General features: G+C 55.1%; 5 protein-coding genes across 5 annotated transcripts; 3 read left to right on the top strand and 2 right to left on the bottom strand.

The window, feature by feature from the left end:
- Nucleotides 1-38: 38 nt before the first annotated feature.
- K489DRAFT_328934 (uncharacterized protein) lies at nucleotides 39-428 on the top strand (the record flags this gene model as incomplete). Its single annotated transcript, XM_033602094.1, has 1 exon — nucleotides 39-428. A coding segment is annotated over one exon (390 nt), but the record flags the coding sequence as incomplete, so codon positions are not given.
- Nucleotides 429-4,014: 3,586 nt separating this feature from the next.
- K489DRAFT_385620 (uncharacterized protein) lies at nucleotides 4,015-5,374 on the bottom strand. The gene has a single exon (XM_033606144.1). It carries the CDS (start codon nucleotides 5,305-5,307, stop codon nucleotides 4,336-4,338), a length of 972 nt encoding a protein of 323 aa, XP_033454744.1. The 5' UTR covers nucleotides 5,308-5,374; the 3' UTR covers nucleotides 4,015-4,335.
- A 299-nt stretch (nucleotides 5,375-5,673) lies between these two features.
- On the top strand, nucleotides 5,674-6,745 carry K489DRAFT_374918 (uncharacterized protein; the record flags this gene model as incomplete). Its single annotated transcript, XM_033603566.1, has 2 exons — nucleotides 5,674-5,793; nucleotides 5,852-6,745. The coding sequence occupies 2 exons, from the start codon at nucleotides 5,674-5,676 to the stop codon at nucleotides 6,743-6,745; spliced, it is 1,014 nt and encodes a 337-aa protein (XP_033454743.1).
- A 705-nt stretch (nucleotides 6,746-7,450) lies between these two features.
- Nucleotides 7,451-7,636, bottom strand: K489DRAFT_294901 (uncharacterized protein; the record flags this gene model as incomplete). Its single annotated transcript, XM_033600283.1, has 1 exon — nucleotides 7,451-7,636. A coding segment is annotated over one exon (186 nt), but the record flags the coding sequence as incomplete, so codon positions are not given.
- Nucleotides 7,637-8,421: 785 nt separating this feature from the next.
- K489DRAFT_414363 (enolase) lies at nucleotides 8,422-9,807 on the top strand (the record flags this gene model as incomplete). The annotated part of the gene is made up of 2 exons (XM_033608164.1): nucleotides 8,422-9,497; nucleotides 9,561-9,807. The coding sequence occupies 2 exons, from the start codon at nucleotides 8,422-8,424 to the stop codon at nucleotides 9,805-9,807; spliced, it is 1,323 nt and encodes a 440-aa protein (XP_033454741.1).
- Nucleotides 9,808-10,583: the final 776 nt, after the last annotated feature.

Raw genomic sequence — 10,583 nt, 5'->3', positions numbered from 1 at the left:
TGACCATTTTTGGTCCATATGATGCATGGCGCGGAAAGGTCCTCTTCTCCCTTGTCTTCGCGCCGGTGGGCTGCATTCTGCGTTTCCAGCTGTCGGTTCGCATGAACCGTTTGATCGCGGCATTCCCACTAGGAACATTCACGGCCAATGTGCTCGGCACAGCGGTTTTGGGCATCGCGTACGATCTGCAGCACTCCTCGGCGGCTAGCAGTGTCGTCGGGTGTCAAGTGTTGCAGGGCATTGAAGACGGATTTTGTGGAGCCTTGACCACCGTCAGCACATGGGTTCTCGAGCTGGACACGCTGCGCCTGAGGCATGCGTATGTGTATGGCGGATGCAGTATACTCGTGGCGTTGGGCTGCATTACAGTGATTATGGGACCGTTGAGATGGACGGAGGGTTTCACGCCGCCGGTTTGCCGTACTTAGCTACAGCGGAACAGAAAATGTTCCACCGTCTCCTTCACGTGTCCGCAGATGCATTGTTGACTCTCGGTCGCTCCAATGCGGTGCAAGTAGCCGTTCAGCCTGGCCATGCCCGTGCGTAGTTGTGCCAGCACGCTGGCTCCTTTCCTCCCGACTGCGTCGTATATCTTTTGCGTGTGTGGACCGGGTAGTGCGAGGTCCAGACCACGGGTGAACCGCCCGACATCGTCCACGATACTACTCGTTGCCTTCTTTATTGCTTTCCGTACGCTAATCATGGTCGATTTGGCTGCTTTGAGACCTCCGCTTGCTCTTCGGTCGGGTTCAGTTAATGCGCGTGCCGCTACTTTCGCTTGCTGTGCCAACATACACTCCGTCGCTGTCGGCGTCCAGATGATGGTCACTCGATTGCTGCTACCACGCAGCCTTTCTGTTTCCGTGTAGATTTGATGCATGATGCTTTGTCCAGACTGACTCCCGGGCTGACTGACTGACAGCGCGGCAGCCAGGTTCCTTGTGAAGATGCGGATCTCTTGGTTTCGCACTGCAGAGCCCATTCGAGAGAGACCTTCGGCGATCGCTACTAGTTCGGCCACGTACGGGTTCTTTGTCACTCGCGGTCCCAGAGTACACGAGTAAGTACACTCCTGTTCACCAGCTTGATCTTCCTGTCCCCACTTCATCACTCCTCCAATTCCGACTAGCCCCTTCTTCGCTGACGCACTCGTGCACACGCGTATTCCCCCGGTCCATTCCGTCATTTCCTTCGCGACACTATCACTAGTAACGACCATCGTCTCCAGCCGAACCTCCCACGGTGTCAGCACATATGGCCGAATCGTTTCCACATTTCCCCTTTTGATTTCCGAGTGCGCCGCTGCAATCTTCTGCACTGGCGATCGATACCGCTTTCTTACACAAAGCCCTACTTTGGAAACCGGATTGCTCTGCGGCAGAGTTCGCAACCCAATCCATAGTTTGCTTGCTCGCTCCACATGTCGCTCGCGGACCGGTCGAATGCTTGCTTTAGCCTCCGCAACAGAGGCGGCCACGGTGCGAAAGCAGCCGATGATCGCTTGTGCGCCTGTCTTCTGGATTCGGTTCAACATCGCCATGGCCGCACAGCATCCATACGCTCGAAGCGTAGTCCACCACTAGGGCTACTGTCGCTTCAAACAACCGACGTGCCGTCGGCGGTGAGAGGCCACTCACTCTTTTCAGCGCCATCGCCGCCTCGAGTCCTCTCGTGGCCGCTTTCGCCAGATGTTCCTTAAATCGTAGCTCGGAGTCCATGACCACTCCAAGAATCTTGGCTCGTGCGGTCGGGAGCACCTCCTGTCCCTTAATCATGATTGGTCGTTCATCGCTTCGTGCTATGTTGCGGGTGAAGTGCACAAACACCGTCTTGTCGCCTTCAAATGTCGCGCCGCTTCGCCTTTCCCACGCTGTGGCCTGATTAACCATCCCTTGGATTCCTTCGTGGTAGGTCTCGGCGGAATGTCTAGTCACCCACGCTGTGTAGTCGTCCACGAACGCGAAGCTGCCGCCATTCTGATCCAGTTTCCGCTGCACGAGGTCAGCATTGAAGAAGAGGAACAGAATGGGCGATAGCGGTGACCCTTGCGGCAGACCTGCCTGCTCTAACTCTTGCCGCTCTGAGCAATGCCAATTCACGAGGATCGTGGCCGTGCGGTGAGAACAGAACGTATTAATCCACCGCACGAGACCCGCTAGAATGCCACGGGCAGCCAATCGTTGCAGCAGGCGCTCCTTGCACACTCCGTTGTATGCACCTTTGACATTAAAGCTTACGAGGCTGAGTACCCTGCGCTTCCGCCAGGCATCATAAATGCGCTCTTGTAGCAGCAGCAACGCCTGCTCCGCAGATCGTTCCTTCCTCGCTCCAAAGTGATTCGTAGGAAGTAGGCCGCGTTGTTCGACCGCATACGACATCCTCTCCGCCACCACGGCCTCGAGCGCCTTGCCGAGCGTGGACAACAATGAGATGGGTCTCTAGGCTTTGGCTACGCGATAGTTAGCTTTGTTAGGCTTCTTGAGCGGGATGATCTTGGCGTTTCTCCACTGCGTAGGCAAGTGTCCGGTGGCCAGCGATGCCTAAAAGAGTAGCAAAACCCGCTCTTTCACCACCGGCCAGATCTCCTTCCACACTGCGGCTGGGAGTCCATCGTCTCCCGCCGCTTTCCACGGTTTGGCTGCAAACACGTTTCGCTCTACCTCCTGCATCGTTAGGTCCGGCATAGCAATCGCGCCATGCTGGGATCGTTCGCCCTCCTCTTCAAGAACTTTAGGGAGTGATAGGAAGAAGGTGCTTAATAGTTCGCTCGCTTGTTCCGTTTTGTCGCTCGTCTGCGACCCATCAGCACGGACGAGAGGCGGAATCTTGTCTTGTCCTACGCCGCCGCTGGGCTGGAGATACTTGGCCGCCTGCTAGATGTTCGCATCATCGGCGAGAAAGTCATCCCAGTGGGCTCGCTGTTGCCGATGGATAGCATCGTGATAGTCCTTCGCCGCACATCGAGCTTGGTCCTCGAGGTCGGGCCGGGTCATTCCTGCTCGTCTCTGACTGCATGCCTGATTCCGGTGATAAGTATACACTCGTCGGAGCTGTGTGAGATTACGTGTCCACCACCGCTTTGCATATGGACTCGGCCGAGCCTTTGGAGTCAGTGCATGAATCGCTTCGAGCACTGTCCCCATCAGTCGGTCCGTCTGCTCCTGCACACTGCCATCTAGCAACTGTCGCTGCTAAATGGTCTCGATTCGCTCTCGGATGGTCTTCCAGGGGGCATTCTTGAACAGCAGTCGGGGTTCAACTACATACTCTGGGTCGGCCACGTCGAATACGCTGTCAATACCTCGGTGGTCAGATCCATGCTCGGCGGCATGGACGTCGCATCGGACCACAGTCGAGGCTAAGTCGTTGGGGGCCAACATCAAGTCGATGGTTGATGCATGGCACGCGTTGTGCCACGTCTTGGTGCCTCGTGGAAGCAGACTATGGAGTGACTAATCATTCATCAGATCGATGATTGGATCTGCCTCCCCTTGTCGTTGCAGTGAGATGTTATCTCCGCCCCAGAGCTGATCGTGGCGGTTGAAGTCTCCCGCAAGCACGATGTTCACTCGAGTGCCAACACGATCGCGGGTTTCTCGCATGACCCTTTGAAGCAAGGCGATGGCTTCTAACAAAGCACCCGCATTCACTCCCTCCACATAAACCGACACTAAGAGCACTGAGCGGTCCGGCAGTCGCAACAAGGCCGCAGTCATGTCGGCCGACGGCACTGCCACTTGCTCGCATTCAACGTCCTTCCAGATCCACAACATGTTGCGGATCGCCCATCTCCCCTCGTGTCGATTCGTTAGTATCGTCTTCGTCCAATTCGCATGGCCTAGTGGTACCGTCATCACCTCCTCGTCCTTCCGGAAGCAGTATGGTTCAGACAGTGCCAGGGCCGTACATTCCGCTAGATCGCTGTCGTTCATCACGCTGTGCTGCACTGCACGCTGTTTTTGCACATTCAGTTGGTAGATCTTCATCGTTCTATGCATGTCGAGGGTACATTACCCGACAGTGACGACTCCACGACTCGTGCGGTCCGCCACACGGAACACACTTGGGTACCTCGGCTTGGCATTCGCTATGACGGTGTGCGGGCTGCGCGCATCGGCCGCACATCCGCGTTTTGGAGCACGAGTATGCCTTGTGGCAGATCTCCTAGCAGTTGTAGCACTGAATGGGACCGCGACGAGGCTCAAACACTCGCGTGTACGCCGACTTGTCCGCTACATGGAAGTACTGGCCTTGCAAAAGACGCACCGCATCACTTCCCTTCGTCACATACACCGCCATCGACCCGTACGCCTTGTCGGAATCCTTCCGGCTAAGCTACGACACCTTGGCAATCTTCACTTCGTTCTCCTTCTCCAACATCTCTACCACTCCTGCTCGAAGTTGACCGTTCTCCTCCAACATCGCCGTCCGGTTCGCATTGTCCACCTTTACTAGGTAAAGCTGGTCACGCAGGATCCGTGCTCCAGCGGCCTTGGTCTTCTCTGCAGCCTCCTTCACACGTGCAAGCTCGCTCTCGTCACGACAGGTGATGCGCACTCGTACAGTGTGCCGCGGGTCTCTCGTGACAGCAATGCATCGCCAGCTGTCGGCTCCTTCCACTACACGCATCTTTTTCTCAATCTCCTGTCGAACTGTGCCAGGGTTGGCTTTGTCCTTGTCCACGCTCTCCACATCCGTCATGTCCACGGTGCAGTAGAGAGTGTCAGTCATGGTCGATGGCGTCGTGTTCATCGACACGGTTCGAATGTTGCTCGGGAGGCTTCCTGGCGGTGTCCGCGCGACATCCGCGTACGATGGGCTCGGGCTGGAGAGTTGCAAGCTGGCCAACTCTTGCTGTACGATTGCGCTCACCTGTTCTTGGAGGATTCCTCTCACCTGTTCTTGAACAATCACGCTTACCTGCTCTTGCACAATTACGCTCACCTGTTCCTGAACGATAGTCTGTACCTCTTCCTGGACGATGCTTCTCACCTCTTCACGCACGACATTTTTCACCTCTTCGCGCACGACATTCTTCACTTCCTCCCCGATGGTGGTGATCTGACCGGTGGTCGGCATCTGCGAAATGGCTTGCAGGATCAAGTCCAGCTGCGACGCCGGAGCCTTTTTAACATTTTCGGTGGGGCCTCGAACGGCTCTTGCCTGGGATGAAAAGGTGCCGCGATGCATACCACGATAATCGAGCGCCGTCCGCGCGCGCATTCGAGTCGGTTGGGCCACGGCGATGGACGTGTCGTCGTCCAGAGGCGGCGGAGGCTGCGGCGTCGCGCGGGCAACGTCCGCCATCTTCGGTCGTGCCGGAGGATACCAGTTAGTATGTCCAAATTATCTCTGATTTGTCGTATTCGTCGTCGTCCAGCTTTTCGTTCAAGGTTCCTGTGGTCGAGGTCAAGTTCTGGGACAATCATTGGTAGCATACATGTGGCTTACATAGTATGTGACTTGCATAGGCTACATCTGCACTGCGTCGCAGATCTCAACGCTTTCTGAGAGCGGGAGCCTTGCCTGATTCGGAAGCCTCTGGCACGGCTGACGTAAGCGCGCGCGCACAGCATTCAGGTAGTGGGCGCTCGTGCAAGACACGCTCTGTGTTCCCACCACTGGCCACTGGCCACGCCTGTGCTCGTGGAAGACACGCACGACAGTACTAACATGTTTGTGATTGTGCCCAAGCACAGTGGTCCCGTCGCTCACCTCGAGCCAGGCGAGAGCGCTCGTGGGCTGACACGCACGCCGAACGCGTGTCAAGGCTGCAAAGTGCGCAAGGCCAAGGTCAGTCGAGGAGTCGCATCACCATTTCCGCCATGCCACTGAATCTCCGACCATCCAGTGCGATGGCGCAAAGCCGTGTTCGCGCTGTCGCGCACGCAACATCCTCTGCCTCTACGACAAGATGGACGCAGCCAAACTGGCGCTATCCATGACCCCAGAGCGGGGCATGATGCTACAAGAACAGAACGACCGCCTCGCGCGCGCGCTGCGCCGAATGGCTACACGTCTCGATGTGCTTGAGTCCCGGCACGGCTATCTCAGCGGCGTGAACGGCCAGAGCACCGATGGTCTGGGCGAGTCCTCAGATAACGCTCAACATGCCGATATCACCGGGATACTTGACCGCTATGCTCCCGAGTCTGCGGACCTCGGCGCGATGCAGGAGTCCCCCGAGAGCAGTCACCCCAGCGCCAGCAAATCTGTAACATACCAGTCGAAAAAGCGGCGCGTCGATGATGATGGTGGCGATGGTAGCAGCGAACAAGACAGCCCGTCTCATATGATCGTGCCTATTTCACACGTACAAACCCAGCAAATGATCGACGCCGAGCTTCCAACTAGCAACATGCAGCCTACACCAGGACTACTTGCCACGGATCACATGGCAGCCGCTACAACCGCAAACCCAGCTACGCTTGATCCCCATCTGCAAGCCTATCAGACGCTATTACAGATGTCGCAAGCACACAAAACGCGAGCAACGCACCTCAGAGACCAAGGAGGCATGGCTCCCGGGTTTCCCGACGTCGCCAATACCTATGGTGCTGTGCCGGCCTCATTGGGATTCAATGGACAAGGTGAATCGCTGCATCTGCCCCCAGGTCCCTCGAGAAATGGGTCCACAGCTCTGAACGGGGACTTCTCAGACACTCTGTTGGACTTGGTCGACTGGGATATGAGTCTAGAAAGTTGCGATCCCATTACTTGGGATTGGACCCAAAATGGGCAGTGAGACCCACTCTTCGCGACGACGCTGAATCCTTATTATTCGTTATATCATGTGCAAGCGTATACGCAATAGCCAAAGTAATCCGCACTTCCACCTACGATGCTTCACCAGCTCATACACTTTAGACGTGCCACCTCAATCTCGTGTCACGCAAGGGCCTCGCTACCCAGGTAATACTGTAGCCGGGTTCGATCTCTTGACTTCCTTGTGAATCCAGGTCTGGCCACACAAGTACCGATTGCTTGCCCAAGAAGCTCGGTAGGTCAAGGTCTTTGCACAGCGGCGTGCATATTCCAGCCTCTTCCGAGCAAGGCTAACACGGTCGATTCGCCAGTCCATACACTTTAGCGGTTCCTTTGTACCGAATGCAACTGCCTTTTCCAATCCACATTCCATCTCTGTCGACGTGGAATTTCTCGAGTCGAGTGAGCCTCTTGTCTGAGCAGCGCCAAAACACACCGAGCAGAGACAGTGAGCTATAAATCTTTGCTGCACAGCCACCAAACTGCTGCCAAGTATTCGTTCTTCATCTTCGAGATACCGCTGCAGCCCCATCCCGCTTCGTTCGCTGAGTCGATCTCTTAGCCACGCGCCGTTCAAGCTAGACTTTCTCTGGCTCCACATTTGTCGAAATCTCGAGGTACTGGTCATATTGATTGCCAGGTTTCCTGTCATTGGTATTCGACTAGACGCCATGGTCTGATAGGCCGGCTCCTTGCGCTCGTCCAAGTCCACACTCACCGCGATCGCAGCGTTTAAAGCATCCACCCAACTGATGGCTGCAGCAAAATTGCCTGTCGCGCACAAGAATTGGTAGCCTTCCACTCGCAACCTGAACACAAAGCTTTTCTTGTGGTAATCTGTGGCCAAGCCTGCTTGGGCTCCCTGAAGGCTTAATGGGCGTCCGCATAGAAGCAGACCAGTGTTTCGCTGGAGAAGAATTTGGGTACCCTGGAGCTGCAGGACGGCTCTGAACCATTGTCGATTCGGCCATTGCGTCGTCGGGTCGGCAAGCTCGGGTTTCAGCAGAACGTGGGCAGCGTCGTCGAACGGATTAGTGTAGCATGGAGGGCTCTTTGTGTCGGTATATGCCGGGAGGTCAAACGATGCCATTCGTGACTAGATCAATGAAGATGAACGGGCCTGGATCTTGGTATGCATTGGGCCACCGGCCAAGGCGTAAGTGCGTATGACATGGCGTTGTAATATATTCCGTCCCCGACCGCTTGCAGAGGTCATCTGCAACAACATCACATGTCTCAGGAAGGTCACCGACAACGTTGTGCGGGCCGCAGCCATGGATGGGGCTCGCGCCGCCATCACCGCTTCAATAGTAAGCGACAATGCAGTTTGTACCCACTGTTGCCTCTGGCATGTCAGAGCAGTGCCGGAGGATCCGCCGACGCTGACGCAGCCTGCGGCATATGCGGAAGCGCTAATCAGACGCCGCTTCCGCGTTAACCGTTCCTTCGGACTCGCTCACCCGTGTTGCCGCCGCCCCGAATGGTGCACCAAACATCTCGCGCGTTATGATGTAACTTTTCTTGTCAGTCCATAATAGTTCATTTGGACAGCTTGTAAGAGCTCAAAATTGCTCACAGGTAACTAAGTAGATACAAGTCTCTGAGCTCTTTTCTGGTGGACCTTTGAATCAATCCGCCCCCAGCTACGATTCAACAATGGTCTCAACGATATCGTCGATAAAGGCTTCACAGCGGCTAGACTCACGAGGGAAACCGACAGTCCAAGTGCGCATCACAACAAACCATGGCACGTTCAGCTCTATTGTTCCCTCGGGTGCATCCAAAGGCGACTACGAAGCAGTCGAACTTCGCGACGGCGACAAGTCGATCTATCATGGCGACAGCGTTTTGAAAGCCGTGCACAATGTCGAATCCGTCCTCGGGCCATCAATCATAGAGGCTGGATTGAGTCCTGGAAAACAGCTCAAGGAAATTGATCGCCTCATGGTAAAGATTGATGGGACTGAAGACAAGAGTAAGATGGGAGCGAACGCCATCCTTGGTATCAGCATGGCAGCTGCCCGTGCGGGAGCAGCAGAGTCTGGGATGCCGCTCTATCGCTTCCTCGCTCGCGAAGCTGGCATTGAACAGGAGAAACTTGTCCTGCCTGTCCCGTTCATGAACGTGCTCAACGGAGGCGACCATTCTGGCAACACCATGGCTTTCCAAGAGTTCATGATCGCTCCAGTCGGTGCGCAATCTATCAGAGAAGCTATAAGATTCGGCAGTGAGACGTATGCTTGCCTCAAAACACTCATCGTCAGCAAGCATGGCAAATCGGCTATCGGACTCGGCGACGAGGGCGGCTTTGCACCACCCATCTATCACCCGACCGAGGCCCTTGACCTTCTGGTACAAGCAATTGCGGACGCTGGCCACGAAGGCAAGATCAAAATAGGCATCGACCCAGCCTCTCAGTCGTTTGAGAAGGACGGTTCGTACAACATTGGCTACAAAACAGGCGGGAGTGAGGTTATGAGTGGCACACAGCTTGCGGACTTGTATCACAGTCTTTTGGCAACGTATCCCATCGTTCTGCTCGAGGATCCATTCGGGCAGGATGACTGGCCGGCCTGGACCAATTTCATGAAAGACTGCCCAGCGGAGCTCGTGGGTGATGATCTGCTTGCAACGAACATCAAGCGTATCCGTATGGGGGAAGAGAAGAATGCATGCAACAGCTTGCTGCTCAAGATCAACCAAATCGGCAGTATTACCGAAGCCATTGAAGCGTAAGTTTGACCCGAGATTTGTCTTCCCACTCCACAATCTTGAACTAATACGTTCCATCTCAGTGCGAACGAAGCTTACAGGGCTGGTTGGTCGGTCTTCGTTTCTCACAGATCCGGTGAGACCACGGACGATTTCATCGCGGATCTCACGGTCGGTCTACAGACTGGCCATTTGAAGTCCGGTGCCCCCTGCCGTGGAGAGCGCGTTGCGAAATACAACCGGCTGATGGACATTGAGGATGAGTTGGAAGAGAACGATACAGTGCACATTTATGCTGGGAACCGCTTCAGATCGGCACACCAGTCGTGACAATAGCAGCAGTCGTATGTCTACCTGTCCGCAGATCCAGATAGTAATTCATAACGTAAATTAGCCCAATATAACGTAGTGTAACGGGAAGCGAACCACAACGGGAAGCGAACCACAACGGGAAGCGAACCACAACGGGAAGCGAACCATTTCGAATCGAGCGACGCATCAATGCTCCTGTGAGGACTGTCGCGGATCTTTGTGCCACAGCGGGCTTAGACGCAACGAGCCCCCGCTACGACTGCTGCATTGCGACTAGAGCTATACACGATGAAGATTGAACTGTCGCCATGGTGGACACATAATTGTTGTCGCGGAATCCTCGTGTCGCAGCGGTTTTTGGGCGTGATAGGCTCTCAATTCGACTATTCACAACTCGGGCTGTCCATATCAATATAGCTATCGCCACTACTAATGAAGCTATGCAGGGCGACAGCGGGCGCCCTGCGAAAATTTTGGTGTTGCTGGTGTGGTGCTGCACGTAGATTTAACTTCCATTCATCGTAGACGGTTTTAGTCGCTCGCTTGACTTGACTTGCTCGCCCGCGGAAACGCTCCATGCACTATGTACTCACTTTCCATGCCAGCAAACGGCATTGCACTATAGACCAGAATACGAGCTAAGCACGCGACGCATAAACATGAGTGGAAAGGAATGGACACATTGATGGAAATCGTGCATAGTGCACAACACCTTGATGGATTTGTATGTAAATCTACGGCTTAAGCGTGCGGACCTTTTCGGCAATGCGAGGGCAACCCTTTTGCCATGACTA

This window comes from Dissoconium aciculare (assembly GCF_010015565.1).
Source record: "Dissoconium aciculare CBS 342.82 unplaced genomic scaffold K489scaffold_37, whole genome shotgun sequence".
NCBI classification, from domain to species: Eukaryota; Fungi; Ascomycota; class Dothideomycetes; order Mycosphaerellales; family Dissoconiaceae; genus Dissoconium; species Dissoconium aciculare.
This window is presented reverse-complemented; position numbering and strand designations above follow the sequence as displayed.

Coding starts and splice junctions, on each gene's coding strand:
- K489DRAFT_385620 (XM_033606144.1), bottom strand. CDS start 5,307: ATGGCGGACGTTGCCCGCGCGACGCCGCAGCCTCCGCCGCCTCTGGAC.